Source organism: Myripristis murdjan, chromosome 8 (genome assembly GCF_902150065.1).
Source record: "Myripristis murdjan chromosome 8, fMyrMur1.1, whole genome shotgun sequence".
Taxonomy (NCBI): Eukaryota; Metazoa; Chordata; class Actinopteri; order Holocentriformes; family Holocentridae; genus Myripristis; species Myripristis murdjan.
The window spans coordinates 5,826,515-5,851,769 of record NC_043987.1 but is presented as its reverse complement, the minus strand read 5'-3'; the positions used below and the strand labels follow the sequence as shown (position 1 = coordinate 5,851,769).

Sequence of the window (25,255 nt, the reverse complement as noted above, 5' to 3'; positions counted from 1 at the left end):
AAACTGCCAGTCGGAAATGTCCCGCCAGGGTAAGGTTAAAGCCTTTTTTCTGATTATTTCTAAGCCATTTTGCACAGAAATACGCATCATTTTGATAAATATGTATATCTGAACTGTGTTAGTTGAACAGTGAAACACAAAACACCCAAACCGTGTTGTTTTTCTAACGGCAATTTTCTAGTTTGCTAATGTGATGCAATACGCCGAGAACGATAGCAAGACGCCTATTCCTATTTTATCGCAGGGAAACCACATTATTAATGACCTGAGCACATATTCCTACAGTGTTTGTGTTATCGTTTTCACGTGTCAGTCTAATAAACGCTGTTATATGCATTCAAAGCAAATAAATCGAATACACATATGTGTATTTTAGACCGCGGCGTCATACGAGACGCGACAAGGGGAAAAGGACCTCCGCGTGACGTCAACGAAAAGAGCCTGAGACGGGTGCGCAAGAGCAACACACACAGAAACCTGGAGCCTTTTGTTTAAATTAAAGCGAAATTAGAGCCATGCCGAAAGTGAAGAGGAGTAGAAAGCCGCCTCCGGACGGCTGGGAGCTCATTGAGCCCACTCTGGACGAGCTGGACCAGAAAATGAGAGAAGGTGAGCCGTGAGAGCCGCCGACACCAGCAGCGGCTCCAAACACAGCAAATACACGACTAGCAGCATTTTGGCTTCATGCTGCGGGACGTTTCCTGATTTAATGGCGACTTATGGGTTAAAAATCAAATGAACGTGATGATATGTTGTCCATGGGGTCCATTTAACCTCCAGGCTGTTTTAACTGTGTAAAACATATAAGAAATATGAACATATTTGCGTTAGTTGTTTTGGATGGCACTGAGGAGCCATAACATGTCATTTGTTGTCGTCAAAAATCTTTCCAAAAATAGCCCGTGTGACCTTTAGAGGGAAAACATGATGTCTAATGTGGTTTAGTGGGAAGTTGTGTTTTATTTAAAGGGCTATTGAGGCATAAACTACCTGAAACTTTTCACTCTCTGGAGGTTTCAGTTGCTGGGGTCAGATTGAGCTCAGGAGGCTTAGTTTGCTGTTTCCCAAAGATGAAACGTCTCCATGTTGTCTTGTCCCAGCTGAGACGGAGCCTCACGAGGGGAAGAGGAAGGTGGAGTCGCTGTGGCCCATCTTCAGGCTGCACCACCAGAGGAGCCGCTACATCTTCGACCTCTTCTACAAAAGAAAGGCCATCAGCAGAGGTGGGCAGCGCCACCGGTCCCCCCCACCATAACCCACCAAATATCACATCAGAATAGAAATGACGCAAAGTGCTTCAGGGCGTTGTGTATGAATATGAAGCCGCTGTCTGTTTCCCTTTATTTTTCTTCTTGCCACCTCTCTTCCATTTGCAAGACAGAAAAAAAATCTGTGTTTGATGCAGAGTTTATTATAGTGTTGTTAGTTTTTATTTTTATTTTGTTTTTGATTTTTGGTTGTAATTCAGCTTAGTTTTGGTTAGTTTCCACAGTGTGTTTGCTATATTCAGTTTAGTGTTTATTGTTTTAAAATGTTTGGTTTTAGTTTAGTTTTTACTTGTTTCAGTATTAGTTTTAGCTTGTTTTTTATTAGATAGATAGATAGATATACTTTATTGATCCCAACCAGGGAAATTCTGGTGTTCCAGCAGCAACAGTAGAAACATACAATAAAGTTAACTAAAAAAAAAAAAAAAAAGAATAAAGGCTAAATATATACAATAAAGACTATGAAGACTAAAAACTAAAAATATACAATAAGGGCTAACGTAAGGAAAAGAGATACGAGATGTGAAAATATACATATAGAATGAATATGACAATATACAGATGGAACTGAAGTATATACATTATTGTATGGATTGTATGGATAAGGAGAGTTAGCATGATTATAATAAAGGGTGGTTAGTTTTGTAAGTACACAATATTGTTTCAGTTGTTTTGTTTTGTTTTTTAAAAATCTAGCTTTTATTTTTTATTTCTGTTAACTAAAACACAGTTTTAGTTTTAGTTAACTGTAGTAACCTTGGTGTGGACTGATCACACCGACCAGACACAGTTGTAGGAATCCATATCCGTATCCTGTCCATCTGTAAACCCGCGGTGTCTCTCTGTGTCCTCTCAGAGCTGTATGAGTACTGCATAAAAGAAGGCTACGCAGACAAGAACCTGATTGCAAAGTGGAAGAAGCAGGGCTACGAGAACCTGTGCTGCCTTCGCTGCATCCAGACAAGAGACACCAACTTTGGAACCAACTGCATCTGCCGAGTCCCCAAGAGCAAGCTGGAAGTTGTAAGTGTCAACCACTTTTAATGGCTGTGGCTGCTGGCTGATATTGGCTGTTTGGTTTTGTCAAAGATTATGGTTTATCCATTTTTCATTGAGCATAAGCAGCGTGCCCGTTTAGAGATCTTTCACCGGACTGCAGAATATTTCAGAGGTACTGGTTTTTAGTGTGTGTCACAGTGCCAACATAAGATGTGGACAAATACTTTTCACCATTCGCTGACATTGTTTGTGATACACTTTGCTTACTATCAGCCCTCTAATGCCCACAGGAACAGGTGGAGGTCTTTGTTGGAAAATAATCCCCCTACACATGTTGCCTCACAAACTTCACTGTCATCACTGTGGCTTCTTATGGGATGGTGTTGCTGCCAGCTGGGACAGCAGTTGTTGTCAGATTTTCAGCTGGGTTTCACACCATGTAGCTTCATTTAAAATGACTTGATGTTAAAGAAAGTCTTCACTAGAAATTGTTATGATACAAAAAGTTTGAGTTGTTATTATTTTAACGTTATGTTTTAATCTTCAAATGGAGAACCATGGCTTAGTGAAAGGCAACTTTAGGGTCCAGAGCATGAACACTGTCAGAACCCCTTGCTGTAACTCTGAACGATGCCCATATTGTCTACAACTGCATCTTGGGTCCTGATAGTCACTGTATTCAAGACTTTTCAGAAATGTCCTCCTCAACCCCAAACATCAGGACACAACAGGGTGGCATAAAAAGGAATGGCAGAAGAATAAATGCAGGCTTTATTCTTTTATAAAAGCAAACGCAAGCTTTTATTGGCACACTTTACATACTTTAAGATAACAGCATTGAGGGCAACAGTTTGTGTTGCGTAAACTGACACAGTTATCTTGTTGCTGAGCCATATGGCAGCAGCGTGGATGGCTTGGCAAATGAACCAGCATCAAATTGTGTGGAAACAGTCATATGGATTAGCCAGCTGTTACATTCTCTGTTGGAAACCCCCGTCATGCTGCCACAGGATGAACAAAGAGGCTCTGCCAGCCAGAACGAGGAGCAGAGCAGCAAATGTTTCAGCCAGAATGACACCAAGTGTGTGTTAGCCTTTCAGATAGAACAGTAGAGGATGAGGATGATGAAGACAGGAGTAAGACCGCCTGTACGGCCCCTGTGTGCCCCTGTGGCTTAATCCCCTCTGCTCGTCTCTTCTCTTCAGGGAAGGATCATCGAGTGCACCCACTGTGGATGCAGAGGATGCTCCGGCTGAGCGGGCGTTTGGCCATCAGGGCTATTTTCCATGGGACATCAGGGCTCATCCAACCTCCACGTGTGCTCTCACAACCCTGGAGCGAGATTGTGTGAAACACAGCGACCTGAACCAGAAACAAACCACCAACATCTTCACCGTCATCCCCACCTGCAGCTGTAGGGCTCATTATTTGGCCGTGCTCACAGGCATTTTAATATTCAAAATCTGATCCTCATTTTTCCATTGCTGTCAGCTGATCTCAGATGTTGTATGATTTGACAGGTGGGAGGATTTTCTCATTTATTTGCAAACTGTTCAGTCAGTTTTTTTTTTTGTTTTTTTTTTTGGTAATATTTGACTAATGCCTCCCTGTCCAAAACCTCAACTTAGGAACTAAGGGTCCAGCAGGAGTTGTTTCTGAATCAGGTCTGCCATTCCAGCTGTTCAGTGTACACTGTGAAGGTGCTGTTGTATTTTATTTTATTATTATTATTTTTTAAATTTCATTTAGAGAGGGACGGGAGGGAGTAGAGAGGATTGTCGTTTAATGTGTCATTGCTTTAAAACTCAAAACTTTTTTTCCTTATCCTTGTACTATAACTTGAAATAAAATACTTCTGATTTAAATGCTCTCTCTCTCTCTTTTCGTAATGCAAGAGAGTTCGAAGGCCCAGTTCAGACTTTAGTCTTGATCCTTTGAGAACTGTGAGCAGCGGCTGAAGAATTTCATCTGGTGGACGAAGAACTCCGTTTTAAACAAACTGGGGCTTTGCCATGCAGCAGTGTCTTGGAGGCGGAGGTGGGAAGTTGGAGCTCTCAAGGAAATACTCTGTTCATGTTTGATGTCGCCAGATCCTTTGAGAGAGTGCTGCATTGATGTCTTTTTAATCTTTTATGACCTCTGAGGTTACCATTTCCAGCTAAATGTCATACAAACAGTTCACATGACCACGCTGTTTCATCTTATGTGTCTTAAATTTTTAAATAGGTGTTAAACATTTGAAGAAACAGCCAGAGTCATTAAATTCGTATGTTTTCATTTAATTATCCATCAATGTCGGACCTATGGCTTCATAACTGCAGAGAGGAAAATCTGCGACATCCATCCTTTTTTGGATTCACACTTTAAAAAAGCTCCTCAACACTTGAGAGGACAGAACACAATGAACCACACACACACACACATCCTTGTGTTCTTATCCCTAAATAGTCAGTCTGTCCATTCTCAGAGTTATCTCAAGAAAAAAGTGTTTTTGTAGCAGAGTCAAGGAAACAATCCTCCCAAGCAACCACTTTCCCAGGTTTCTGTGTCTTGTGAGGGCATCGGTGTCCTGCAGTATGGTAAAAGGTCCTGGCACACACACAGCTGCACATTACTGAGATCATTGATTTAAAAAAAAAAAAAAAAAAAAAAAAAGATAAATATTGTAGAGTAAACCTAAAACCCAGTCTGTATTTACAACCAGGGTTGATGATCAAAGTCCCAAGATTTTGCGTCTTGGTTTCAAAAAAACATTGTAGAATATAACACACAGGACAGGAGACAATAAGGCTTTTCTCTGACACAATACTCTATGGCCCATAAAAATCAAATTGGGTAGATGTCATTTCTTCTGGTTTATGACATTTGGCCTCCTGTCAGAGGTGGAGTGATTTTTGACATAAACTTTGTGTGTTATCTTTACTCTGTAGCGACTTTTGATGATGTCCGGTGTTGTAAGATGTTTACAACATCTGCAAGATGCAGATGTTATAAAATCAGGTTTGAGTGACCTTAAAAGACCTTCAGTCCAGTTGATGTGACTGCACGTTCACTCACCCACTTCCCAGCTCTGTGGGAGTTTAATGATTAACACAACAAGGCTGGGAGAGAGAAGAGGTTTAACCAAAAGGCACAGATTCCCAGACAGGAGCCGACCCATGTCCCACACTCAAACTGTTTGCTTGATATAGATTTAACTGAGCAGATTTTCAGTCTAAACGATTTAAATTAAACTTCCAAGGAGGCAGATTTAACTTCAGATTAATTATCAGATTAAACCCACCCAGCGCCCATCCTGTTGCTCCTACAATTCCACACAACTCTGAGCTTTTTCTAGATGGACTCCAGGTTTTATGAGCAGCCTCAATCTAGAGGCTCACGCTAACACAGGTTTTGAAATTTGAAAAGCAGTAATCAATCAATCAGTACATAACTCCAAAGTCATAACCACAACCAAGACATCATGCATCTGGTCATTACCATTTTAAAACCCGTTTCACTTAATCAAGGATTTCATAGACCAGATGGAGCTAAACTGGAGTTAATATTATTGCAGAAAGCCACTACTGAGGCCATGTTTAACTAATCTGAATTAAGGTCTTCAAGTGGCTTCATCTAAGCACCGACTGAGTAACCTTCCCGACACGTAATAAACCAACTCGGTAACACTTTACAGTAAGAGTACAACAATTAACGTTCAATTCAATTCAATTTTATTTATTTGTATAGCCCAGAATCACAAATACAAATTTGTCTCAAAGGGCTTTACAGAAAAATACAACATCCTCTGTCCTTAGACCCTCACATCGGATGAGGAACAACTCCCTAAAAAACCCCTTTAACAGGGAGAAAAATAGGAAGAAACCTCAGGGGAGCAACAGAGGAGGGATCCCTCCCCAGGACGGACAGACGTGCAATAGATGTTGTAAACACAGATAACAAACAATAAAATGTATGGGAATAGATAGGTGGCGGATGAGGGATGATGAACGTTAGTTAATGCCGTAATAAACATTAAGTAACAGGTAATAAACATTAAGTTTAACTAATGTGTCTAAGAATCATGTACTAATGCTGTTCATGCTAAAGTATTAATTTATATGTTATTTAAGGGTTATTGTAGATATTATTAACATTAGTAAATGCCATAATAATCATTAACTAACAGTTAATTAACCATTACGGAATTAACTAATGTTAAGTAAACTTAATTGTTGTACTCTTATTGTAAAGTGTTGCCACAAACTCTAATGTGTTCAAACCTGAGAAATCCACCCACCTCCAGCTCTGTGTTCGCAAATTACACGTTATCAGTTTCTTTCTGTTTTTGTTTTCCCAGGCTGAAATGGAACAACATGTCCACTCTGGAATAATTTTGTGCATTATGAATTACTCCCTCTCTTTCTCTCACATACACACACACACACACACACACACACAACTGCCCACTCACTATCAACAGTTCCTTTTTACAGGGAACAGAACGTGCTGCTAAAGTGTTTGCAACAGAGCAATACTACTGTCAATGCTGGAGAGAATAATATTGCTGAATTAGCGCTCCTACGTGATCAGCTTCTGCTATTCTGTGGCAAAAGCCAGTTTCTTTCAGTTTCTTTCCTTTGCCTTCTTTTTCTACTTTTCCAACAGCTAGATGTGTTTATTATTCATGACACCTCCATTGCTCACACACACACACGCCACAGCTAAAGCAAGACACCCAGACACCAGTGTATTAGTAGAGTATTTGATCTTTAATAATGATCTGTAGGTTGCATTGGCCTTTTCTTACAGCATCTCACAGTGAGACTTAAATAATCAACATGACAGACGCTCTCACCTAGCTCCTGTGTTCACCAGGCATCAACGCAAAACAACTACATGGATTCAAATAATTTAATGGAATAAATGAATATCATCAGTATTACATACAAGCATCCAGACATTCACAACATGTTAAAAAAAAACAACAATTGGAGATCCCAATGCTGTTGTCCCACAAGGCTGACAGTACAGCCTCTCGTGATGAGATAGCAAAAAAAAGGGACAGGCAGACAAACAGACACGATATGGCAACGTAAGGACACTGAGCGGGAACACATGTTAAGCACGCTGTGGTATGGCTTATTCAGATTACATTCACCGTTTTTGCATTAGCGCGACAATTCATGTAACAACATGTGAGTGGAATTCTGTGGCACGTCTACCGATGAGAAATAAGTTAAGACAGCAAATGTAGCGGAGGCGAACAAAAAAAAAAAAAAAAAAACGAACTTGAGGCCCAGATTGCACTGTAAGGGAATGTCTGTGAGCAATAATAATAAAAAAGAATAGCATATTGGATGGAATGATGATGGTTAAAAACTCCATGGTGCTGTTGATAGCGAACCAGCTGTGGCAATTCAGCACCAGGACACACAAATACGTCCTAAAGCCAGAATTTGTTCTCGTTCATAGTGTAAAGGAGAGTAGCCATGATCCCATGTTGTCTGAGCTTTTCGAGATCTGGCCATGCAGAAGAGCCTCTGCCAGATCAGATGGCCCCGGTTTGTGTGAGAGAACCTCAACATAGACAGATTTTGCTATTTTGACTCGCATACAAAAAAATCTGAGACGCGTTTTTTTATCCTAAAGTGGTGAATATGAAGCGAGTGTCATCTGTTCACGCTGTGCTTTCGCTGCAGCCGAGAGAGAGAGACAGGCATCAACCGGCAGGCCTCAGTCAAGATTCAAACTACGATGGCACAGGAAAGCGATTTGTCCGATGACAGATCTACACTAACAAATCAGTTACGATCTCTGAAAAAAAAAAAAAGAAAAAAAAAAAACGTTCACCACCTTCGTCCAAATCAAGCTTAGCTCGGAGAATACAACAAAACGGAAATATCATTTACATCACGGTGATTCACCCGGGCACAAGACAGTCTCATGCTGACGCCACGACACTCTCACACGACTTTTAAGACAACAGTGAAAATCCAACACATTTAGGTTAAGAAGCTTTAAAAATTTGCCTGTGTAAGTGAGTATATCCGTGAGGATGCTTCGCCAGCGGTTAATATTGACAGTTTTTTTTGGCAGCCACCGGCCGACGCGCGAGTATGTGTACATGTGTGAGGACATATTTCTCTGGACATGCAATATCACACAGAGCCGACTGGGACTAATCCACGCAGCAAACACACTTTTCTCATGCATCACCACCACAACCTGAGGCCGCCTCTGGGAATGCACTGTATATATACTCAGAGGCTCTCAGAAGTCAAAACTACCCAACACCACGTCTCTATTTAGAAAAATACTGACAGTCATCCATTACTGCAGGAATGTTACACTTCATCCACATACCAACACTAGAAAGTGAGAGAAAGGAAACAGATGACAGGGAAAATAAAGTGTGGGTGAGTGAAATACAGAAATAATAATAATAATAATAAAAAAAAAAAGGATAGTCATACAGATTTTGTCCTTAGAATGTTATTGTGGTAACTTGTTGTTCTTAAAAATACAGGCGAGTCACAAGACCAGCTGTAACAAGCCTACACAAAAATCCTTTTCCTGCTTGAGATCAGATTTCACGGGCAGATTTAGAGAAGCTTCTGACTCCAGCAGACTGATGATTTCAGCATACATCTGTCCGGTACAGCAATCATGAAAACATGACGATGGAACTACTCGACATAGTGGACAAATTAGTCAGTGATTTGTGGATGTTTCAACATGGGCCGCAATTCGACCAGTTGGCCGCTGGCTGAGGTTAGAGCAGCCCTTTAACACACTTAGCCATGTCGGCTTGAGGTCAGTAGGATGAAATGTAGAGGAGGAGGAGGAGGAGGGGGGGGGTGTTTGAATGAGTCAGTGTGAGTAACATCATTCCCACGGAAGGGAAAAGCACACAAATGACTTGAGAGAGAATAATGAGACCCGACCTGAGTTGGTTCTGGGTCTGGTCAACAATATGTGTGTGTGTGTGTGTGTGTGTATTTGAGCGTCTGAACATGCTCGGGACCAAATACACACAAGTAAACCACTCGCTGACATTCATTTCTCACTCTGTCTTCTTTTCCCTCTGTAGATGGGAAAAGGCAAGACCAGAGAAAGAGAGAAAGAGAGAGAGAGAGAGAGAGCAAGGCAGAAAGAGATTATACAGATAAAATAATAACCACTGCTGAGTTTGTCCTGAAGTTAAAATAATATTTGTATTATGATCGCCTTCGGTCTGTTAAAAACCCAGAGGAAGAAGACAGTCTCTGCTAAAATGCTCTAGGGAATCTGGGCCCAGTTCCTCCCCGCTCTTCCTCTCTGTATCATATTAGATCTTGTATAAAAAGCTGGTGGTGTAGTTAAAACTGAAACAAGGTGCTGCTGCGCTGCCCCCGGTGGCAGGCTGTAGGTACTGCTGAGTGATGAGCTGGCTGAGGTAGAGCAGTATCTGGCTGTCCTCCTCCCTGAGGCCCAGCTGCTCCTGCAGGAAGCTGCGGCGCCTGGCCTCCAAGCCCTCGGGCCCTTCCGTGGAGGTGACCGGCATGTGGAGGTGGTGGGTGAAGGTGAACAGGAAGGCCTTGGCGGCCAGGCTACTGAGCGTGCTCTGTACGTGCAGGAAGTAGGTGGAGCCGCGGCGGATGTAGGTGCGGTGGTCGGCGATGTTAGCGAGGAGCTGGCCGCGGTAGGGGGGGCAGCGCAGGGTCTTCTGGTCGGTGTCCAGGATGGCAATGTAGCGACTGTAGCGGGACAGCGAGTAAAGCATGCTGGAGCCCACGGGGGACGCCACTCTGCAGGAGAGGAGAAGGAGATGAGTGCTTTATCTTATCTCTTTAGCAGATAAGATACATGACTGTTTATCATACATGACTACTCCACAGAGCCACAAAAAATGCATTATGTCTGTTGCCTCAGGTTTAAACCCTTGCTGCCCTCAATATATGTCACTCTGAAAAAGAACAACAACTACATGGCTATAAACTGGTTAAAAGCAGCACAAAAACATGGAAAACAGGGTTACCATATAACGTGGTTCCCGTACACAATGCAAAAAAAAAGTTAAAAAATATATATATATTTGAGAGAGAAGCCACTGTATAATGCAAAAAAGACACAAGTAGTTTTTATTACAGCTTTCAAATATGCATATGTGTACACAAGACACCACATTTCAGGTTGGAGTGATATCCACCGGTAAAAAGCAAATTATTGCAATCTGCTGTTGGCTAATCTTGGTTACATGTAGGTGACATGTTTCATCACGGCTGGTCAACAGAAACCTGGATCAGCCAAAAGCAGACTGGTGTTGCAGACGTTTGCATAAAACAGGAGATGTCAGCCTGCCCTGACAAGCAGTCACTGTTTACTTTCCCTTTACGAAGGCCCTGTGACCCATGGATGGACGGAGAACCGCGTTCTGCACAACACGGCTCGGTGATGAGCACTGAGCCCTCTGTGAATACCAAGCAGTGAATTATTTCCTTAACTTGGCAAATAAGACCTGACAGGGGCAGTGATGAGAGTACCCAGACATGGCATGGGAGTAGCAAACGAGTGCACCACCCCACCCCACCACACCCCACCTCCTCCTCTCCTCCTGTCTCACACTCTGAGCCCTCCTGCTGTCTCGGTTAAAGGGATAATCCAAAGTTTTGGGGCGAAATATTCTTTTTCCATCTTACACAGACTGACACAGGACGTTCGATAAAATTTTCACCTCTGTACGTCCGGTGGTTCAGTTCCTAAAAATAAACCCTGCAGCAACTCCAAAGCTGTCTTATTTACATTTACGTGACATTTGCATTTGAAATGCACGTCTTGTAATTAAAAAAAAAGAGAGTGGTTTCAGGGGAAGTTAGATGGTGGAACTGCAACTGCTGAACACATTTATTCTCCCGTCTATCGCAGTGATCTGCACACCACGGGCTGAGGGTTTAGAAAAATCTGGTAGAAAATTTAATTCTCCTAAAAGTATGTTTTGTTTTGTTTTTTTGCTTTGTTTGTTTTAATTCCAAGATGTGTCCCTCGCTATAACGCGGTTCACCTTTCGCGGCCTCGCAGTTTCGCGGATTTTTTTTTAGTGCAATTTTGCATGCTTTTTTTTTTTTTTTTTTTTTAAACAGCGCATTGTGTTCTGCGTCCTGATTGGCTAAGGGACTGTAGGCCATTGTCAATCAATCTCCTCCGTGCCGTGTCTCCTGTACAGTACAGAATGCGTTCATTCTATAATATTGGACTTATTTTTCTACGAAGGTTTGAACTTTGAGAGTTTAAACAAGAGAGAAAAGTGAGAAAATGTTAATGCCCGTCTGAGAAAAGTGTATAAAGTGTGTAGTGAGGGGGTTTACAGCCTTAAAACATCTATAATAATTGTAAAAAATAAAGCTGACTACTTCGTGGATTTCACCTATTGCGGGTTATTTTTAGAACGTAACTCCTGCGATAAACGAGGGACCACTGTATTTCAAATACATGTGATACACTGTGTAAATATGACAGGTTTGGGGTTGCTGGTTTATTTTTTCACTTTGATAGAGCTAGGCTAACGACTCCCATAGACTTCAAGTCTTTATGCTAAGCTAACACAAAATGCTACACATAAGAACCAGACCACTGGATGTACAGAGGTGGAAGTGGTATCTAACATCTTGTCTCAGTCTGGGTAAGTCGTAAAAAGGGTGTTTTGCCCAAAATGCTGGAGCATTCCTTCAAGAGAACAATGCTTGAAATTTTAGCTGCTGGCTGTAACATGCTGGCTGGGAATACTTAAGATGTTTAGCCATAAGGAAAAAAATGAATAAAAGAAAAAAGAATGCCTTTGAACTATCAGAGGAACTTCATGTAAACCAGTCAGCATACATAGCTGTGTTAAAGCCATAGTATTACAGAAATTAAATTAGTGCTATTGTCACATTGCTGTCATTTTTTAAGACTTCATGTAAGTTTTAAAGTTGATGATTGCAGGTTACTTGAAAGCTGATTTGGTATCATTTCATCTTACAATGAAAGAGTAGTTTGACGTAAAGCCACTTCAGGAAACATAAACATTAGAACATGAGCTTTGTTCTCCACTAAACAGAGAGTGTACAAAAACTGCTCTCATATGAGCTTGCACCCTCATCCTTAACCAGGAATGTGTTGTTTTGGACCCAAGTTAGACTCCTGTGCAAGGTTTTGTGCATTTTTGTGCATGGGAGAGCAGGTTCTGTCAGAAGTCCAGAAGCAGGACAGCAGGACAGCAGGACAGAAAGAAAGCAAGGAACAAAGAAGGGAGAGGACCGAATGTGTTTCTTCTTACAATAGTTGGACTGCACAGTGCCCACACTCCTTTGATAAGGAAAAAAAAAAAAAAAAGCAGAGATGAAAAGAAAGTTCAAGGACAGATGTGAGGATGGGGATGAACAGATGGCTTCAATCAGCTCTGAGTCACCACCAGGCAGGGGTCACACATTCACAACTGAGTCAGAGCTGAAGAATAATAATAGAGCAAGATGTGATAGAAGATGGGAATTAGGGAGAGCCTGGGCTGTCATCACCAGCGCACAAAATGCAGCGTATTTTGTAACATTTGCATTTATATGTTGAGCCTGATGCTCAACAAATAAATGCAAATGTGAACATCGTCTGTTGGCCCCATTTGATCTAAACGCTGCTTAATGAAATGTGTGCCATTTCTGTAAACTACTTTGTCAAGACTACCATTAAAAAATGCCTAAAATGCAAAATGCAATATGGATTTCTTCTGCTCCATCCATACCTTTGCAATCCAATGAGCTTCCACCTTTGCAGGTCAGTGAGGGTGAAGGGACAGGACAGCCAAGCTTGAACCCTCTCGCCACACCTCCCGGGTCCAGGCACGAAGAGGGCTAGAGCGGCAACCAGCCGGCGGACCCTCCCCTCATCGGCCCCGAGCACCACCAGGGTCCTGCCGCTTAGCAGGCACCACAGGGCCTGCAGAGCGAAGGGGTACTGCCGCACAAATCTCAAGGCTCCCTGCCCGGCCTTCTTCCTCTGACGCAGGGTCACCACCCCTCCATAGCCAAGAGGAGACGCAGCCCGATCGGACCCTGTTGAGGCGCTCATGGTACAGTCTGAGCCATCCTCTGCTGAACATCGGGAAACGGTGTCTCCAGGGGGCCCCACTGGCAGTTCCAGCCCAGGTGTGGGGCTCTCAGAGTGGGGGGAACCCACAGCATAGTCCCCCTGGAGTGGCAGTAAGGCCTGGGGCTCCTGGTTGACCACCAGGGAGTGAGGCGGCTGTGGGTGGGAGCTGTGGCCCACATCAGGCACCGAGTCTGGGACAGAGGCCTCGTAAAGGAAGCCGTCCTGGGCCATGCAGCACGCCGTGTCTATCTGAACGAGCAGCTCAGGCTCGGTCTCACAAACCTCCTCCGTTACACCCTCACGCCCACTCTCCCTCTGTCCCTCACACTCCTCCTGTTTGCCGTCCTCCAGCTCTGACGCCCCCTCCAGCAGAGAAACAGGAGTCTGATCTCCTCCGGTGTCGGCCTCATCTTCACCAGCAGTGGTTTCGACTTCTTCACTGCTGCTCTCTCTCTCTAGGTCCGTGTTGTGTTCAGGGTCAGGGGTCAAGTCGGGGTCAGGATCAGGCGGTTCTGACCTCATACTTGCTAAACTCTGCTCTCCGTCCGCGTGTCCCTCCATGCTCTTCTCACTGCTGAAGCTGCCTTTAGTCGCCTCTGAACTCTCCTGGGTCTCCAGGGTCTGGTCAGAGGGCGAAGACTCCAGCTGGCTTTCCCCAGGCCCGAGCTCACTCTCCAGGGTGTGGCTGGTCTCAGACACTGGTTCCAAAGGATCCAGAGGCTCCAGGGCATCCAGCTCCAGAGGCTCAGGACACAGCACGATAGGGGGAGGGTGTGTCAGTGTACTGTTGTCCACAGCATGGTTGACAGCACAGAAAGGTCTTAGTGTTCCCCCGTCTTCCTCATCGTCCTCTCCGAGGTCCTCCTCAAACAGGAAGTTGGTGACCTTCTGTTTCCTGCGGAGCGCCCCATCCAGCCTGCGCGTGTGCAGGTAGCACAGGTCCCCCCGGAAACTTCTCTCCGTCTCCTTCAGCAGCTCCACGGTGGCCGTGTAGTAAGTCTCGTCGCACAGCTCCTGGAGGGTCTTAAGACGCTTGTCAAAACACTTGGCGGACTTCGCTTTGATCAGCTGGGGGATGTAGGACGGCCTGCGTTTAACACCCTCCTCATCATCATCTTCCTCTTCACCTCCTTCCTCGCAGGTCTGACCCTCTCCCTCCTCCCTCCTCTCTCCCTTTTCAGTGTAATTCAAGGGGCTGGCGAATGTGGCATATTTGTCTAACAGCTCCTCATATTCACTGAGGCACTCAGTCATACATTTTGGGCAGGTGACAGCGTGGGGATCCCGCCGCGGACGGCGAGGGTAGGAGCTGATCTGCCTCAGCAGGTCTCTGTGTTCAAAAATGCTCTTTTCCACATTTGCGAGCTCGTTGGCTTTCTCCACAGCATGGGCGGAGTAGATGCCCTGAGGCCCCGCCTCCCTCTGCAGGCCCTCCTCCTTCTGCAGCACGGACCGGGTGTACCTGAGGTGAAGAAAACAGATTAGAGCAGAAAACCAGATAACCTTAGACAGGAGTAACCAATGCAGATGAATTAATGGATACTAGGGGTGCGAATCACTAGAGGCCCAACAATACGATATTATCATGATACCTATGCAGTTTTAAACAATTTGCAATGACAGTGTTGCACTGTATTGTGATATATTGCGAATTACAAGCTTTTTCCAACTGCAAATGATGTCCTCAAGGGAAACTAGTTTTCATTCTGTTCATCTCACTTTCATCATTTTTACTGCAGCAAAATGCGACTGTCTAGTAGACAGACTGACCAATTCTGTCATAAAAACCTGTGATGAATGTTGCATCGATTATTGGTGATACAGTACTGATACTTGGCTTCTGTGTATCGATACAGTATTGCCACACAGAATATTGCAATACTATGTTGTATCGTTTTTTTTTTTTTTTTACCCCCATTCCTAATGGATACATGGATGTTTTTTCTTTTGGGAATGTACTTTGACAAAACACCCGTCCAACTGAGTGCCATTACATAACACTGGAAAAACTGCAGCTGGGGAATTAATGGGTTGTGGAATGGTGGTCAACTCTGATATCTAGTAGTTAGGAAGCTGTATCCAGCGTTTCAGTGGATAAGTGTCCCTTACTCCAGGTCACGCAGCTTCCTCTGCAGCTCCTTGGCAAAGGCTCGCCTGTTCCCAGTCTTGAGGCACTCGGAGGCCTGGGAGAAGCGGAGAGACAGCTCCTGGAACTGCAGCATGATTTTCCTCTCATCCGCTGACACGTACGCCATACAGAAAGGTCGCACGAAGCCCCTGGCCTCCAGGTCGTAAAGCGTCAGGTGATGGACATAGGCAAACGCCCCCTCCTTCGAGTCACCAAGCACAACCCTCGAGTCCTCCACAAAGCTGAGCCGTGGGTATCCGCTGCCGGGCGGGTGGCCCACGAACGAGGCCTGGTAGTCCACCGACATGATGCGCAGGGAGAAGTAGTTGAGATCAAAGGTGCCACAGACCTTGGGGTCATCCGGGATGGTGAGGAGAGGCTGAGGGCCCACCTGCTCCGAAAACTCAGAGATGAGGATGAAGTCTTTGGTGAACTTGGCGTAGGAGGTCTTGGCCCAGGGGTTGGAGTCAGCCAGCGGGTAGAGAGGGACGGAGAACTCCTCAGGGAGAGCCCAGGGGTCAGGGCTCGCCTCTCCGTACTCATCCTCTTTCGTGAAAGCCACCAAGTCAGGTGAGCCTATCATAGTGGTGTGATCACACAAGGCATGAGAAACGACAGAGGAGCCGTCAAAATCCAGCGGTCAGGACGAGGCAGAGCAGGGGAGGGACACAAATAATGTCACATTTATCATCCTACTGTCACACTGGTCGGCGCAGGCAGGTACAATATGCCCGGCATCGATGGCATTCAGCAGGCAGAGCACAACACAGCACCGAACCAGATTTATATGTCAGCCTGCCTGTAAACAAAAGCAATTATCCTGCGACAGTACGATCACAGGTGCCGTGGTTCCTCTCCAGCTGGCCGGGCAGTCATCGGATGATTCAGGGCAGCACAGACTGGCGAAATGTCACCTGATGTGAAGCGGCATCAGCCAAACATCTCTCCCCACCTTTTCAAGCGTCGCTGCCGCACAACGTCTGCGGCCGGGACGCAGCGCACCGCCGGGACAGAGGCTCCGGATCGCACACAGAGCAGCGCTTACATGCTATTTTTACATCCTCACACAGACGCCATGTTTACTCAACTGGTTGTAGTCTCGTCACGTGACCGCTTCTCTCCTTTTTTTTTTTTTTTTTTTGTAAATCTTTATTTCAAGTCATGAGCAAAAAAGACAACATTGTTTACAAATAGATGAAGTATTAAATCATTAAAACATAAGGTAGAGCAAAAGTGAGAGATACAAAACATACATAACTAAAGGGAAAAAATAAAAGGATACAATAATTTTAAAATAATAAAAAAAAAACGCGAGTGTATTACAATAAACTCACTTAACGACATTGAAACTATTGCATATGTTTTGATAGCTCTTTTGCATTCGTGACGAAGAAATTGTAACATTTCCCTCATGAACACAAAGGACCGAGCTTCTTCGTTTGTACATTTGCATTTGTCAAGAAGTAAAATTTAATTAATAAGGAAAATGAATTTATCATCTCTGTTACTGTACACATAGTGACCAAATATTATGTTTCTACAGAATAGAGTGAAATCTGAGAAAACGTTGTCAGCCGTGAAATTATCAACATCTTCCCACAGCCCGTTTGTAAATGTACAAGATCACAATAAGTACGAGTAAGTCAGGTTCAGGAACAAATAGCAGAAAGAGAAATTCACATATATGTCACTCTTCAAATTTGGTAAGAAATGTCTTATTGGACTGAGTTTTAGGATTAACTTAAATGAGACTTGTTTCACCTTGTTTGTTAGACGGATTTTTTGTGTTAAGGAAAAACAATTATTTTCCAGTCAATATTACTAACAAAATTACGGGGAAAAAGTTGCTGTAGCAGTAGAAACCAGGTTGTGCTGAACAGTGCTGAATCAGAGCTCTTATTTTGAAGGCGAGGTGACGCTCCTTCGCTGTCCTCTGACGAATGCCATAAAAAATATTATTATTTTTATACAAACAGATAATTGATACGATGCGTGTTCAATTTACTCAACATTTGTGTGTTGGAGGCTTTTAAAAAATTAAAAAGTTTAAGTTTAGATCTTTGTGAGTTCCGATGCTTTACGACAGCACACAGCATTACGACAGTGTCCGGGAGTCGGCGCGCAATTTGTAAACATTAGCCGCGGCTTCTCGCTAAGTTTTTAATTTGCATGTTTCGACCAGTTAACCCCGCTCTTTCTGTGTGTAACATACAGAAGTGTAGTTATTTAACGGCGGACTGGTCCTTAGCTCCTCTCTAGTTGACTGCCTCAGTTGTTGAGAGCGGATATTATGTGAGCTTCACCCGGCGTTAGCTAACAGTCACAGTTCCTCCTAGACAACACTGACATGCAGTCAAAGTGACACTGGAGGTCCGGGAGCTGCTTGTCCAGGCGGCTAGTTATGCTAGTGCTCCTCTCCGGGAGATCCCTTGTTCGATCGGGACTACAGAGGCTGAAGCTCCGGTGGAGGTGTTACTGCAGCGGGCCGGGGAGCCAGCACACCCCGCAGGCAGACATGATCCGCAGGACGCAGATCAAGCGAGTCCTCTGCGTGGCCGAGAAGAACGACGCGGCCAAAGGCATCTCCGAGATCATGTCCGGCGGCAGAGCCAGAAGGGTAAGAGGTGACAGGCACAAAGCCTGTCTCTGTTAGATTTCGAGCAGGTTGCCTCTTGAGTCAAAGTGAAACGCTGTGGTCCAAGAGTAGGCCATCATAAGTCACAGGCTTGATTGACACCAATGTACGTTGATCTATTTTGCCATTTTTTACTTATTTGATTCCCCATTAGTCACTACCATGGTAGCTGCTACAATAAATCCTCTAGTAACGGTAATTGCAGCAATGACAACACACTCTCACTCAGGAAATGACAGTACATAATCAGCAAAACATCTGATACAGCTGAAAAATAATACAGTATCACTACAAACAGTGTACACAGTGACTGACCATTCAAAACCTTATGAATATAACATCAGTACTTTTTAGGACATCTGTTAACTGTGTTGATGAATATCCACAGGGAGTTTAATTAATCAGTTCTCTGTTTTTTTTTTTTTTTTTTTTTTTTGCCCCAGCACTGATTCTGTTTCCTCCCTTTTCTAGAGAGAAGGGCTGTCCAAGTTTAATAAAATCTATGAGTATGAATATCATCTCTTTGGCCAGGTAAGTAAGAAGAAATTGAATGTCCACAAGTGTGAGTGTGTGCATCTCTTCTTGTGCGTTTTACTTTGTCTTCATCCTGTCATCATCCTTTCCATTTTCAGAACGTGTCGGTGTCAATGACATCAGTGTCGGGGCATTTATTGGGCTTGGAGTTTAAAGCGCCGTTCCAGAAGTGGTAAGCAGAGAAAGGCCTGTGTATGAACACATGGTATACACACTCAGCTCCTGTACACAAAGAGCGACAGTTTGTAAAGCTGGTACAGTTACTTCTTTACTGTTCTTACAAAGTTAGTGTAAATCAGTGGTACTTTTTCAAATTTGTTTTGTATCCTTAAACACAGCTTAACTTTACCTCTTTCATGTTTTGTACTTACCTGTCGTCTCTCCAGGCATAGTTGCAACCCTGTGCTGTTATTTGATGCCGAGGTGGAGAAGTATTGTCCCGACAACATGGTTCAAATCAAGGTATACATCCTTCCAAGTCACTGTAATAATCCACCATGTCCATCTATTTATAATGCCTGGACAAACTGTACTCTTCATTTATTTCGAGTTACCAGTGAATCCAGATGTTGAATTTTCATTGCCTTTTCATTTCCTAGCAGTAGGGGGCCTCAAACTCCAAATGAAAGGATGACAGTGTAGGCTGTGAATTTGATATTGTTGCATGGTTCCTTGCTTCCTTATTTCCTTCCTCAAACCTTAATTTTTTTTCTTTTCTTCCCCCCTTGGTCTCTTTCCCCCTCCTTTCCTGTAGCGGACGCTAGAGAAGGAAGTGCGACAGTGCCAGGCCTTAATCATCTGGACTGATTGTGACAGAGAAGGAGAAAACATTGGCTTTGAAGTCATAGATGTCTGCAAAGCAGGTACAATATTGGTGTGTGTGTGCGGGTGTGAGTGAGTGTGCATCTAACCTACTTTTTACCGTCTCGTGTCTACACAGTACATCTTGTTTTATGTTGGCAAGAATCATCCAAGTGTGCCTGTGGCCGTGCCTGGCTGATAATGATGATGTGTGGATGTGTGTGCACGTGCGTTTCAGTGAAGCCCAATTTACAAGTGTTTCGGGCGAAGTTCTCTGAGATCACCCCCAACTCCATCCAGAGAGCCTGCGGGACTCTAACGGAACCAGACGCCAACGTTAGCGATGCTGTTGATGTTCGACAGGAGCTGGACCTGCGGATAGGTGAGCGAGCACACATGTTTGAATATTATAAAGGCACATTGCACGTTACGTGTGTGGTATCAGAATCCTGTATGAAAAATTCATTTAGGGTGATGTGATCATGAACAGGCCAAAACACATGCAGCATAATCGCAGTCCTAAGCTTGAATCTGGCAGATAACCTCCCACCCGTATTTCCATCAAATAACGTCTTATGAAATTGAAGTATCATAGAGGATTATTATTATTATTTTCGAAAGGTAATGATCAAATTAAAAAGACTCTTCTCATGGATCTTAAGTTATTAACTGTTACTAACAGCATATTAACTGTAAGCATTATTTAAGCAGTTAAGAGAAGAGCTGCTGAACTGGAGGAGATGTTGCGCTCCAGCCTAACAAGGCAATCATCCAGCTGAGTAGAGAATCTCGTTCATGCCCTATAAACTGCACAGAAAATTATTTGTGATGATTGGCGTCACCTTAATATGAGCAGGTTTCAGTATAGCCTACATCTGTTTAAGAATGCAAACACTGCTTCGCCATGTTTTTATATAGTATTTTCATTCAAGTTTGGACCCACTCTTGGCAGCTCTGTGTGTAATTACACACAGAGCCAGGTTTGGTGTTCAGTACTTCTAAACTGTCCGGTAGTGTGCTGATCAGTATGTTAATTTGATATGAATAAATTTAATGTTGATTGCTTTGGAAGAATAAAAGTCAGCTCTGCATGTCAGTTAGAAAAACACACACCTGTGATGTGTGTGTAATGTTCAGGTTCATGGCAGCACATCAGAGGTAGTGTTTAGCCTGAGTTTGAGCCTGCCCTGGACCAGGCGTGCTCGGAAGGATTGGTTACCATGGCAATTTAACGTGGCTTATCATGAGCTTGCTTGGTAAAATGGACTTGAAGTTCAGTAAAACAGACTAACTAATCTCGAGCCTGGATTATCCTGTTAGTTTGCTTTGTAAGAACAGGCTGCTGGTCTAGTTTGGTTGCTTGGTGCAGTGGCAAACCCACATGAAGAATGGAAGACCCTGTTGATTGCTGAGATGATGCCATCGTGTCGCTTGTGCTCACCATCTGCAGGTGCATCCTTCACTCGATTCCAGACACTTCGCCTTCAAAAGATCTTCCCAGAGTCTCTGGCCAATCAGCTGATCTCATATGGAAGCTGTCAGTTTCCCACTCTGGGCTTTGTGGTGGAGCGATTCAAAGCCATCCAGGCCTTCATACCGGAGATTTTCTACAAGATCAAAGGTACAAACCCGTCCCCACAGACAGATTCAGGCGCCGGTACAGATGCAAACAAAATATTCTGATTTAATGCTGATGCTCACCTGCCTCCTCTCCCTCCTTTCCTCTCTCCATCTCTCTGTCAGTGCTTCACGAGGTTGAGGAGGACTCGGTAGAGTTCGGCTGGAAAAGAAACCGCCTCTACAACCACACAGCCTGCCTGGTGCTCTACCAGATCTGCATGGAGGTGTGTGTGCCTGTTTTATATGTGTGGGTTTTGTGTGTCAGTATGAAACACGTTTTGGGTAAATCCTGCTTGCAGGTTATGTTATAATGCTCACAAGCAGGCCAAGCAGGTATCTACATCTTCCCTGATGTTGCTTAGGGACTGTAGGATTTCTGTTGGGCCCTTGTTAAACTGTGCATGGCTGAATTGCCTGTCCCAGCAAGCACTTTTAAGACGAAACACTGCGAAACAACTACAGTCAAAAGACTAACAAGCTTTATTTAACTTCTTGGGTAATTTTTCTTGCCATGCCTGAACTTAAGCGATACTCACAGCTACATTACAACCTGCTACCCCACACCTACACTGGATTTGAATTTTGCTTAACTACGACACAGCAACTCAAAACCAACAGTAATTGTATCAGTCGATTTCTATGTAAGCTGTTTAACTTTTGGACATGCACTGTATAAAATGTCTACTCTGCAGAAATACTGTCCCTTCAACTAAAAACTGAACATTTCTTTATGTAATGCTTTTTTTTTAATGCATTTTTTTGTACATGTTGCTTCAAAGTGCTTCACAAAGACAAAAGAGAAATTAGAGTAAAAACAAATATGCACAGAAATATACACATAAACAAACAATAGATGCATACAAACACTTATACAAGCCTAGCCTACAGACAGACTAGACACATATGTAGTAATAACAAGCCCCCACTTATTTTGACAGTGAGTTTTAGGCGCTGCTGAAAGCAACAGTAAAGGCAGGGTCATCTTTTCTTGTGAGTCGGGAACAAGTGAGATCTAAAAGTCCTTGATCAGTGTACCTAAGCAACGTGGCAGTGCCGCAAGCGCTCGACAGCTCAGTTATGTAAGCCTGAGTTGAGCCATGCAAAGCCTTATAAGTAATCAAGAGAATCTTACAATCAAGTCTATACTTCACCGGCAGCCACTGTAAGTCTACCGCCTCGAACCCCAACATAATGAAACATGCTGGTCCCATCCCACACAAGCTTACTGGAGTGCCACTGCAATTATAATGAGCCCATATAGAGACACACATCACCTAGGCAAATGCTAGATGTGCCAGAATAATACATAGATAATACATTACATCATCATGCAAAGAGTTAGGAACACATACATACTCCACTGTAGCACAGAATTTCAAATAAAATGATCTTTGACTAAACTAATAAAAAAAACAATTACATATTTCTCAAACTATAGTTAACCTAAAAAATCTTTTATATTTACATGTTCATTACATGTCAGTTGCAATATAGTAAGTAGGATAGTAAGTACTGTGATTATTGGTACATTTTGTTGTTTTCTAGTCTCATTTGCTCATCTCATCTCTCAGTACTCATGATGTTATCCAAAACTGTAATCAAATGGCACGCATCATTTTTCTACTCCCAAACCTTGGCGGCCTTAATAACCGGTGTTACTTGGAGATATTGTCTGAATCCATAGCTGTCATAGGAAAAAAATGTACACTTGTTAGTACATTGTTTGCCAAGACAGTCACAGCTTGCAAGTATGTAATTAATTTAACTAAGAGATAGTTGTCACATCTTCCTCACATTGTAAAGATGAATTTGTGGTAATTATTTTTTTTCCTTTGGTTTAGTGAGTCATGTATTATTAGAAAAAGTTGTAGTTATCTATTGTCACACAGTCTCAGTTAAACTCCCACAATCCTTCCTTGTATTCATTAAGATGATGATCTGATTAGTGATCTCTCCCTCCTGCACGCTGCCCCACTTCATTGATGCGCTGGTCTTCCCTGTGGGGAAACAGAAAAACAAAACAGACTCAACCAGCTAAAACCGTTGGATTTGATGGGTACCTCTGTTCTTTGGCTGGTTTTAGATGGGCAGAACTGGTCTGATGCTGGTGAAGGTGGCACTGCTGCTGATAGACCAGCTAACACCAGCACAAAGCAACCAAAACAAACATGAAGAGAGCCACTGCTGGCAGTGCAGATGATAATTTCTGTCAGTCAGTAACCAATAGACCACATGAATTAGCAGGTAAACACAGTGAACTTTAATGACGTTAATGAAGGTTCTGTTCCATTTAAGTGTATCCGTCTTTCCAGTGAAACAGCAGGAACAACAGCAGGACCCTGTTGGACCTAAATGGAACAGAACCGTCATTAATGTCATTAGTAACACCTGGGTTTACCAGCTAATTCATGTCAAAATGTTAATCTCTACATGGAAAAACAAAATGCTGACAAATATTTTTGTTACAGATTGAACTAATGAAGCCGTTTTGCAAAACAGGTGTGGGGTTTTGAAGTTTGGCCAGTGCTCACAAAGTATTTTTTTCAAACAGACCACTTACAGTACTATGTTCTGATACAGGAAGACGGGTAGCCTGTGTGTTCCTCCCAACATTAATGGTGGCTTTCTACATTATTCAAAGATGGTAGTAATTTCAGCTCCATCAACAGTTGATGTTGCATCTGAGACTGTAAAACACCTGCAATTATTTCAATTACGGATCCAAACTCCCATCTATTCATACTCCGGCATATTTGTGTAAGGTTTCATCCCACTGAAGCTGCTCCCCATGATTTTTTTATCTTGCCTGAATAAATAAATAAAATAACCCATGTGGTAAATTTCTATAGAAGAATTCTTTTTATTCATTCTCAGGATCCCATAGCAACAGTCACCTCAGTAACCAGTAAACCCAAGAGCAAATGGAGACCACTACCTTTGGACACTGTGGTAAGAGGATACACACAGTCAAATGGAAAAACGCTTTCACTCTCTCTTAAAATACATGTTTGAGTTAGAGAGTACATGTATTTTTTTTGATAGCTTATTAGGAGGAGGAGTATTTTGGCTGTTTCAGTGTCCTGAGCCCCTTTCTGTAAAGCCCCTGCTGCTTTGGCCCACTCTAACAGCCCTTTGCCTCTATCTGGCCAACAGGAGCTGGAGAAACTGGCATCACGAAAACTAAAAATAAGTGCCAAAGAGACCATGAAAATTGCAGAAAAACTCTATACCCAAGGGTAAGTGTCTGTTGATTTTTCTGTGTGTGCAATAAAGCAGCATGTTAGGAAGAGCACATACACTGTCTTGTTCCAACCATATGCTGAATGTTTTCATTAGCTTATCTGCTCACTTTTTTTTTTTTTTTTTTATTCATCTTTCTCTTTGTGTCAGTCAGGAAGCTGGCAGGAAGCCACCTTATTAGTGGCTTTGTGGTGTGTGAAAGGGTCAGATGAGCATTTTGTTGACCTGGTTATTAATCCATCTCAAAGCACCACCTATTTTTGTGCAAGAAAAGAAGCCATCTGGACATTTAGCGGCTCTCAGGCATTATGTCAGTGGGTCTATTAGTAATGCCACATTTCCAAAAATCTGCTTTCTGTCTTGGCTTGTCTGTGTAAAGAAGGCTTTTAACAGCATGTGTCTTTCCCCTCAGGTTCATCAGCTATCCCCGCACAGAGACCAACATGTTCCCCAGAGATTTGGCCCTGGCCCCCCTGGTTGAGCAGCAGACGCAGAGCCCAGCCTGGGGGACGTTTGCCCAGCGGGTCATGGACCAGCCGGGGGGTCCCAACCCAAGGCAGGGCAAGAAGTCAGACCAGGCCCATCCCCCCATACACCCCACCAAGTATACCAACACACTGCAGGTAGACAGATCAATCATGCACTCGTGTGTGTGTGTGTGTGTGTGCGCGTATGCGTGTTAGGCTTAGACTAGACCAATTAGACTAATTAGACTAATTGATCTCTTTTCTGATATATGGGCTGATATCTGCGGTCCGTTTTTTTTTTCTTTGTTTGTTTTTTTATACAGTGGTCCCTCATTAATTGCGGGAGTTACGTTCTAAAAATAACCCGCAATAGGCATCCGCGAAGTAGTCAGCTTTATTTTTTACAATTATTATAGATGTTTTAAGGCTGTTAAACCCCCTCACTACACACTTTATACGCTTTTCTCAGACAGGCATTAAC

At 43.3% G+C, this 25,255-nt stretch overlaps 3 protein-coding genes across 3 annotated transcripts in view; 2 read left to right on the top strand and 1 right to left on the bottom strand.

Annotated features, from left to right (window-relative positions):
* The first annotated feature begins 389 nt into the window (after positions 1–389).
* On the top strand, positions 390–4,136 carry bud31 (BUD31 homolog). The gene is made up of 4 exons (XM_030057289.1): positions 390–609; positions 1,101–1,223; positions 2,125–2,291; positions 3,473–4,136. Exons 1-4 carry the CDS (start codon positions 516–518, stop codon positions 3,521–3,523), a joined length of 435 nt encoding a protein of 144 aa, XP_029913149.1. The 5' UTR covers positions 390–515; the 3' UTR covers positions 3,524–4,136.
* Positions 4,137–8,297: 4,161 nt separating this feature from the next.
* smcr8a (Smith-Magenis syndrome chromosome region, candidate 8a) lies at positions 8,298–16,578 on the bottom strand. The gene is made up of 3 exons (XM_030058590.1): positions 15,459–16,578; positions 13,003–14,811; positions 8,298–10,036 (listed from the first exon to the last, which is right to left on the bottom strand). The coding sequence occupies exons 1-3, from the start codon at positions 16,058–16,060 to the stop codon at positions 9,577–9,579; spliced, it is 2,871 nt and encodes a 956-aa protein (XP_029914450.1). The 5' UTR covers positions 16,061–16,578; the 3' UTR covers positions 8,298–9,576.
* Positions 16,579–17,510: 932 nt separating this feature from the next.
* top3a (DNA topoisomerase III alpha) overlaps positions 17,511–25,255 on the top strand; it is a 28,502-nt gene continuing 20,757 nt past the window's right edge. The window contains exons 1-11 of the mRNA XM_030058732.1: positions 17,511–18,094; positions 18,584–18,643; positions 18,745–18,818; positions 19,033–19,108; positions 19,401–19,509; positions 19,686–19,829; positions 20,898–21,068; positions 21,191–21,291; positions 23,942–24,016; positions 24,221–24,303; positions 24,720–24,930. Of these exons, the coding sequence (XP_029914592.1) occupies positions 17,879–18,094; positions 18,584–18,643; positions 18,745–18,818; positions 19,033–19,108; positions 19,401–19,509; positions 19,686–19,829; positions 20,898–21,068; positions 21,191–21,291; positions 23,942–24,016; positions 24,221–24,303; positions 24,720–24,930 (1,320 nt within the window). The 5' untranslated portion in view covers positions 17,511–17,878. The remainder of the gene's footprint in view (positions 18,095–18,583; positions 18,644–18,744; positions 18,819–19,032; positions 19,109–19,400; positions 19,510–19,685; positions 19,830–20,897; positions 21,069–21,190; positions 21,292–23,941; positions 24,017–24,220; positions 24,304–24,719; positions 24,931–25,255) is intronic.

Coding starts and splice junctions, on each gene's coding strand:
- bud31 (XM_030057289.1), top strand. CDS start 516: ATGCCGAAAGTGAAGAGGAGTAGAAAGCCGCCTCCGGACGGCTGGGAG. Junction 610..1,100: donor GGACCAGAAAATGAGAGAAG/GTGAGCCGTGAG, acceptor GTCTTGTCCCAG/CTGAGACGGAGCCTCACGAG. Junction 1,224..2,124: donor AAGAAAGGCCATCAGCAGAG/GTGGGCAGCGCC, acceptor GTGTCCTCTCAG/AGCTGTATGAGTACTGCATA.
- smcr8a (XM_030058590.1), bottom strand. CDS start 16,060: ATGATAGGCTCACCTGACTTGGTGGCTTTCACGAAAGAGGATGAGTAC. Junction 14,812..15,458: donor AGGAAGCTGCGTGACCTGGA/GTAAGGGACACT, acceptor TCTTCACCTCAG/GTACACCCGGTCCGTGCTGC. Junction 10,037..13,002: donor AAGCTCATTGGATTGCAAAG/GTATGGATGGAG, acceptor CCTCTCCTGCAG/AGTGGCGTCCCCCGTGGGCT.